Genomic DNA, 7,970 nt, shown 5'->3' with positions numbered 1-7,970 from the left:
GATAAAAGGAGGCAGAAAATGAAAGGGGTGGAAGTTCTGAACAGAGACGGTCATGGTGGACTATCAAGCTGAATAGTGGACTATCGAGCTGAATAAGAGTGAGAGAGAAACTTGCTTTTATTATGCCTTAGCTTCCTTTCTTCTTTGATTAAAAAGAGTTTAATACACTCTTAAATCTCACATTCCCCTCCTTAGTTACAACAAAATTTGCCCATTATCATTCTCTTATCCCTTTCATCATTCAACAACATCTTTCTCAATTAAAATTCCTTGTTTTTTTCTTCTTTCTCGGTACCGCACATTTATACTCACATGTTCTGTTCTTTTCCATCTGGGTCTGTTGTTGCTGTCTCATTCTGTTCCTAGGACTCAGATGCCGATCTTTGACACTAATGGGGTTGTGAGTTTTCTGGGAAAGTTTCTACCTTGATTGTTGTTTTCTCTGTGGGGTTAAGGTAACCATGATGGGTATGATGAAAGTTAGCATCTTTGTGTTTTTAACCCTGATGATCACAATGGGTTGTTATGGTGTCACTAACCCGAATGATCTCAGAATTCTGAATGATTTCAGAAAAGGGTTGAAGAATCCAGAGCTTCTCAAATGGCCAGACAATGGAAATGACCCTTGTGGCCCTCCTTCATGGTCTTATGTGTACTGTTCTGGAGGGAGAGTCACTCAGATTCAGACCAAGAATCTAGGTCTTGAAGGATCATTGCCTCCAAACTTTAACCAGCTCTACGAGCTTCAGAATTTGGGTCTTCAACGCAATAACCTTAGTGGAAGATTGCCTACTTTCAGTGGATTGTCCAAATTGCAATATGCTTTCTTGGATTACAATGAGTTTGATTCAATCCCATCTGATTTCTTCAATGGACTCAACAGCATCAAGGTTTTGTCTTTGGAGGTAAACCCTTTGAATGCTACCACAGGGTGGTATTTTCCCAAGGACTTGGAAAATTCAGTGCAGTTGATCAATCTTTCTCTGGTGAATTGTAATTTGGTTGGAACATTGCCTGATTTCCTAGGCACATTACCCTCTCTCACAAATCTGAGGCTTTCAGGCAACAGATTGACTGGTGCAATTCCAGCTAGTTTTAATCGGTCTTCAATCCAGGTTTTGTGGTTAAATGATCAAGAAGGAGGAGGGATGACAGGTCCTATTGATGTCGTCGCTTCCATGACTTTCCTCAGACAGGTTTGGCTTCACGGAAACCAGTTCAGTGGGACAATTCCACAGAACATTGGAAATCTAACTTCCTTGCAGGAGCTCAACCTCAATAGCAATCAACTTGTTGGTTTGATTCCAGATTCCTTGGCAAATATGGACCTTCAGATACTGGTGTTAAATAATAACGGGTTCATGGGTCCAATACCAAAGTTTAAGGCTGACAAAGTATCTTATGATTCTAATTTATTTTGTCAGTCCAAGCCTGGGCTTGAATGTGCCCCTCAAGTTACTGCACTGCTGGATTTTCTCAATAATCTGAATTACCCTTCAGGTCTTGCTTCTAAATGGTCAGGTAATGATCCGTGTGGAGAATCGTGGTTCGGATTGAGCTGCGATCAGAATTCAAAGGTATCTATAATCAATTTGCCAAGACAACAGCTGAATGGTACACTGAGTTCGTCACTAGCTAAGTTAGATTCACTCCTTGAAATTAGGCTTGCTGAAAATAATATTACCGGCAAAGTTCCTAGTAAATTTACTGAATTGAAATCTTTGAGGTTGTTGGATTTAAGAGATAACAATGTTGAGCCACCACTGCCAAACTTTCATAGTGGTGTGAAGGTTATTATTGAGGGTAACCCTCGTCTTGGTAATCAACCTGTAAGTAGTCCCAGTCCCACGCCTTTTACAAGCAGGCCACCTTCAAGTGCACAGCCTTCACCCCACGACCCGTCGCGGTCACCATCCCCACCATACTCCCATATGCAACCTTCTCCAAGGCAGAGTCCAAGCTCGAATTCGAATCAGTCTAGTTCTGTCCGGTTAAAACCCCACCGAAATGGCTTCAAAAGATTCAAAACAGTAGCTATAGTAGCTGGAGCTGCAATCTTTGCATTTGTAGCTCTTTTGGTTACTTCTCTCTTAATATGTTGCTTGAAGAAGGAAAAAGCCTCCAAAGTTGTGGTTCACACTAAAGATCCATCTTATCCAGAAAAGATGATTAAATTTGCAGTTATGGATAGCACCACCGGAAGCTTATCAACAAAGACAGGGATAAGTTCTCTGACCAACATTAGTGGTGAAACTGAAAGCTCTCATGTAATTGAGGATAGAAACATTGCCATCTCCATTCAAGATCTACGCAAGGTCACCAATAACTTTGCTTCAGAAAATGAGCTAGGCCATGGTGGGTTTGGAACTGTTTACAAGGGTGAGCTAGAAAATGGTAAAAAAATAGCAGTGAAGAGAATGGAATGTGGAGCTGTTAGCAGTAGAGCACTGGAGGAGTTTCAAGCTGAAATAGCTGTTCTTTCCAAGGTCCGGCACCGGCATTTGGTATCCCTACTAGGCTATTCCATTGAAGGAAATGAAAGAATTTTGGTTTATGAATATATGCCTATGGGTGCTCTAAGCAGGCATCTTTTTCATTGGAAAAACTTGAAATTGGAGCCATTGTCGCTGTCTCAGAGGCTTACAATAGCCCTTGATGTTGCTAGAGCGATGGAATACCTTCATGGTCTTGCACGCCAAACCTTCATCCATCGCGACCTCAAGTCTTCTAATATTCTACTGGGGGATGATTTTCACGCAAAAGTTTCTGATTTTGGCCTGGTGAAACTTGCCCCGGATGGCCAGAAGTCTGTGGCAACAAAGCTTGCAGGAACATTTGGTTATCTTGCCCCTGAATATGCAGGTAAGCATATTCTGTACATTCCTTCTAACCTTGAAACAACTGTTGAAATGGACCATTATACCATGTTTTAGTGGCAATGACCACGATGTTCTCTCGGTAGTTGTTAGTTTATTTCAGTTAGGATGTCCTTAAAATAAAATACGTCCAAGTATAAAGTGTTCAATAAGAGGTCAAGTTTTCATTTTGTGTGTGCATTTTTTTAGGAATATGAAGATTAATTTAATAGAACTATAGTAACATGTTGTTTGGTCTTTTCTATGTTGTCAGGCATGCTCTGTTCCTTCAGTTGCTAAAAGCATAAGACTGTTTTTTCAAGACCCAAGGCAACTAATTACTTAAAATATACTGTTTTGTATTTATCTATTCTGCAAGTAGTGTTTGCACACATTATTTTAAGCAGTTAACAAGAAAATGATGTCTAACTATATTTATATGTTCAGATGTGAGTTGAATACTACAGAATTTGTAAGCAATATGATCTTCAAATCCTTGCATAAATGTAAATGTGATTGAATTGAATCTCTACACTTGTTGAACCTCTCAGGTGTAAGTTTGATGCATCTAGCTTCACACACTAATATAAGCTTTTGTGAGTTGCAGTGATGGGGAAAATCACCACTAAAGTTGACGTTTTCAGCTACGGTGTGGTCTTGATGGAACTTCTGACTGGACTAATGGCTCTTGACGAGAGCCGGTCGGAGGAAAGTCGATACCTAGCTGAATGGTTTTGGCAAATTAAATCCAGCAAAGAAACACTTATGGCAGCCATTGACCCAGCTCTTGAAGCAAGTGAAGAGGCTTTTGAGAGCATTTCTATTGTGGCTGAACTCGCTGGACACTGCACTTCCAGGGATGCAAGTCACAGGCCTGATATGAGTCATGCAGTCAGTGTGCTATCCGCATTAGTGGAGAAATGGCGACCTGTTGATGAAGAATTTGATTATGGCTCTGGCATTGACTTCAGTCAACCACTTCCTCAGTTGCTGAAAGATTGGAAGGAATCAGAAGGCAAAGAATCAAGCTATACAAGTGCACACAGTGAAGGAAGCATACCAGCTAGGCCTACTGGTTTTGCAGACTCTTTTACCTCTGCTGATGCAAGATGATCTGGAGGTAACTCCAGTGCAATTTGTGGAACTTGTTACTTTGTCTTACCAATAAAATTCACTTTATATTGGCTATTTCTGTGTTGGCAGCAAAAGGGTATAATTTATTTGTTTCCAAGTCTTTGTCTTTGGACTTTTAGAGAATACAGGTATGGAGATGTAGATAAAGAAACATTATTTTTATTCTTTTTATGTTTGTGTCTATATACAAATTCCAAAATCTAAAGTAACGAATCTTGGCTACAAGGTACGTTAATAATATTTATCAATAATGCTACATGTGCTATTCATGTTATACGTGTTATCCATGTTGTACAGGCCAATTATTGTATTAAAAATGTTTGTCAATAGCATAAATTACAAATGTACTACCAAGTACCAAATGAAATTGTCTAGTCAAAGAGCTTGCTTGCTTAATTATTTTCTACTACAGCGTGAATGAATAGCATTTGATGACATTTCGCCAAAGAGTTACGCAAATTTATTGTAACTTGTTTATTTCACAAGTTGCCCATAGATGAAGAATTGAAAACATTAGCGAATTTGGGTGGTGAAAAGTAAAGGTGCAAAGCAAAACACGAGAATGTCACATGCACATGTTCTCTTTTTAGTGCAAGTCTGTGAAGTGTTAAAGCTATCTAACCTTGTGTTGGACCCCACTATTTAATCGGTTGAGGATCGAACTTGGTGGATCGGGGGCAACCCAACATGGCCACATATGAGGATAATATATATATTATGACAAATATTAACAAGTGTGTCTTAGGACATTGGTTAAGAAATTAAAAAAAATTATTTTTATTGGTATAAGAAATTAAAAAAATTTATTTTTATTGGTATAAGTAAAATTATATTGTCTGATTTTTTTTTATGTTTTTCTATGATTTTCACTATAAATATATATTTTTTAATTTACTAATGGTTGCACATGACACGTTAGCAAGACTCATATTCTGCAGCATTGAAATTCATACTCACCACCAAACTTTCATGATCTCATTTAAGGCACTATCTCCAGATTTAGGCCCTTAAACCCGTGGTGTGGGACTTGAAAGGTACAATAGTTAGTTTGGAATTAAAACACCTCAACTTTAGGTGCTATCTTGATATGAATCTTCATTGCACAAAGGTTGACTTAGGATCGTCTAAGATTAAATCTTGATGGAAAATGTGAAAATTGATTAAGGAAAGGATGGAAAATTGACAAGATTTAAGGATTGGGCGGTGACTAATTTCGTGGGCCTTAATAAGGTGGTTCTTGACATAAAATGAAAGAATGAGATGATAAAACGTAGGTTAAGTAGTGACTGGACAGGAATATAGAAATGACAATAACTCAAGCTACAAGGCTCCAAATGAGGTGATTCCAAAACGAGGTGAAAGATCTCGTTTTGAAATTCAATTTAGGCTCAAGAATCACTTAATTTGAGCGTGTAAAATGGGAGTTATGATCACGAGGTAATTCTAGACAGAAGTGAATTTTCTGGAATTGTGGTTTGAAAGAACAAGGTTGAAGATGGAAGGAAGGAAAAAATTACTATTTCCGGCGAGGGCAACACATAAAGGTTGTGAAAGTCCTTTGATATAGTCAAGGTGTTCTTGAATCACTCAAGAACTTAGGAGAATCACTCTCACTAAGATAAAAGAGATAAATTCTAATTTTCTGAATAAAACTCAACTTGTGTTTATTGATAAAATGATTCAACTTATATAGAAGCTTTACATCAGATTTTAGTAATGATCCATTAACCTAGAATTAAAAGAACTTAATGCCACTAACCTAGGGAATTAAAAGAACTTAATGACTGAGTGTAACTAAAATTGTGACAACCAAAAGCCATCCCCAACTGTCATCAAGCTAGCCACCATTTGGTCTCCCAAAAGGCTGATGCCTAGATTGCCAATTGGACCCTTATTACAACTTGAACTAAACCAAACTAAAACCCTTTTAGTTGATTAACCCAAAACATATTTTTGGTCAGCCAACTTTACAAGGATTGGGCCATTGTTTAGACAAACTAAACACTCTAAAATTAAGACAAAGTAGTGTCATTTAATCCTCCTCCATTTGGGCCATGATACAACTCACAACTTTAGACTTTTATCCTTGAAACTTAGACTTGTATTCAAATAGTATGGACAACAATTGTTGAATAGCTTCCTTGACTTTCTTTGCTCTAACCCTTGTCATAGGTCCTTCAAGTCCTTCAAGTGAATCCTTGCTCTTGCTCTTGATCATGTCCTCATCATATCTTTTGGCTTGATGAGTCTTCAAGTAGCTCTTCGTAAGGTCCTTTTTGGAATGAATACAAGGATTTGAACTTTGAAGGTGAATAAATTCACTAAGAGGTAAGATGGGGTTCAGTGCATGAGCCGTGTGGTAGTGAGCATTCTGCTCATTGATATCATATAGGGTAAATTATGTGGTCCTCTAGAAGAGACATTAAATATGATAGAGAATATGACTATGAAGCCAGATGAGGTGGTTTTATGGTCATTGCTTGTAGGACTCAAGACGTGTTGAACTGAAGAAAATTCCAATTACGTGAGCTCTTTTATGACAACAAATATGCAATTAGTTAATAAAATGAACTGTTCATAAATTACTAAACTCAGACGTTATTATCAATGATCAATGATAATATTAGTTTTAGTTTTCAATTCTAACTCCACTACATTATGTGTACCGTGGACATGCATGACTAGAATGTGGGATACAAACACGAAAACTGTGCTACACTTTAATAACTTGATTCGAGTTAAAGCTGTGGAAACAAGTCATGACCCCGTGAGCCAAAATATCCTTTGCTCTTTTACCTAGTTCACCCAACCTGTTAATTTGCTCAGCCCAATTCAATGGCGAGTTAGGTCAATTTGTGAGTTTTTTTTTTATAATTTTTTTATTACTAAATAATATTTAAAAATGCAGCAAAAGATATTTAAATTTAAACATCTAAGTTTTCAACTTCTTTTTTTTTTGTATTTTTTTTCTGTTTTTCAACTTATTTTAGTTCAAGCCATGTATCTTGATCTCGAGTCTCCTATTGACATATATACCACAATTATGCCTTTTTACTTAAACCCCATTTCCTGTCAGTCAGGTTCAAGAATGGTTGAATTTTGGAAAGACAATAGTTTGTCAGATAGAGAAAAACTTGAGAGAAGGGACAGAGGAGGGGGAAATTTGTATTTTATTTTATTTTAAAAATAAAAGTAATTTACTAAAACACCTTACTAATATATTTGTTTAAATAAATTATAATGAATTTTTATGTCAAAAAAATGTTTTGATTTATGTTATTAACATTAGTAAGTTAAACTAAAAGTTGGGTTGAATATATATATATATATATATATATATATATATATATATATATATATATATATATAAGATGTGAAAAATAAGAATATTAATTAATATTGCCTTATATTTTGGTTTTGCATAGGTTTTCTTCTTTAAAGGTAATCTGGTTTGAAGTATAATCAAATATTATATCTAGACATTTCTTTCCACGGGAAAATTTGAACCTTGATTCCCCAAGTTATGAGAAAATATTATGTATTAGATCTTATTTAAATAATTAAGATTAATAAATAAATGCATATAGCTTTTATGTAGTCATTAATTGTTAGATAATATTTAAACTTAATTATTAATATATGTTTATATGGTCCAAATTTATAGTTTTTTGTATTTTTAAAATGAGAACAATAAATATTGACCATTAAATCTTATTTAATTAAGTGATCAAAATTAAAAGATATAAGTATTTATTTATTTTTATATAATCAAGTGAAAACTAAATAATTTTTAATTTTGACACTAGAATCATATATAATGAAGTGAAGTATTAATTAATTTTAAAATTATTTAAATTTTTTATAAACTAAGTTTTAAAGAAATAAATTTGTCAAGACTTATATAAGACTTATATAGGAGTCTATGTCATTGCTGGCAACATATATGACAAAATAGTGAGGATTGACACAGTGGTTGAGACA

At 35.6% G+C, this 7,970-nt stretch overlaps 1 protein-coding gene across 1 annotated transcript; it reads left to right on the top strand.

The window, feature by feature from the left end:
- LOC100815045 (receptor protein kinase TMK1) lies at nt 1-4,240 on the top strand. Its single transcript, XM_006592293.4, has 2 exons — nt 1-2,862; nt 3,463-4,240. Exons 1-2 carry the CDS (start codon nt 462-464, stop codon nt 3,966-3,968), a joined length of 2,907 nt encoding a protein of 968 aa, XP_006592356.1. The 5' UTR covers nt 1-461; the 3' UTR covers nt 3,969-4,240.
- Nucleotides 4,241-7,970: the final 3,730 nt, after the last annotated feature.

Source organism: Glycine max, chromosome 12 (genome assembly GCF_000004515.6).
Source record: "Glycine max cultivar Williams 82 chromosome 12, Glycine_max_v4.0, whole genome shotgun sequence".
In the NCBI taxonomy this organism is placed as follows: Eukaryota; Viridiplantae; Streptophyta; class Magnoliopsida; order Fabales; family Fabaceae; genus Glycine; species Glycine max.
This window is presented reverse-complemented; position numbering and strand designations above follow the sequence as displayed.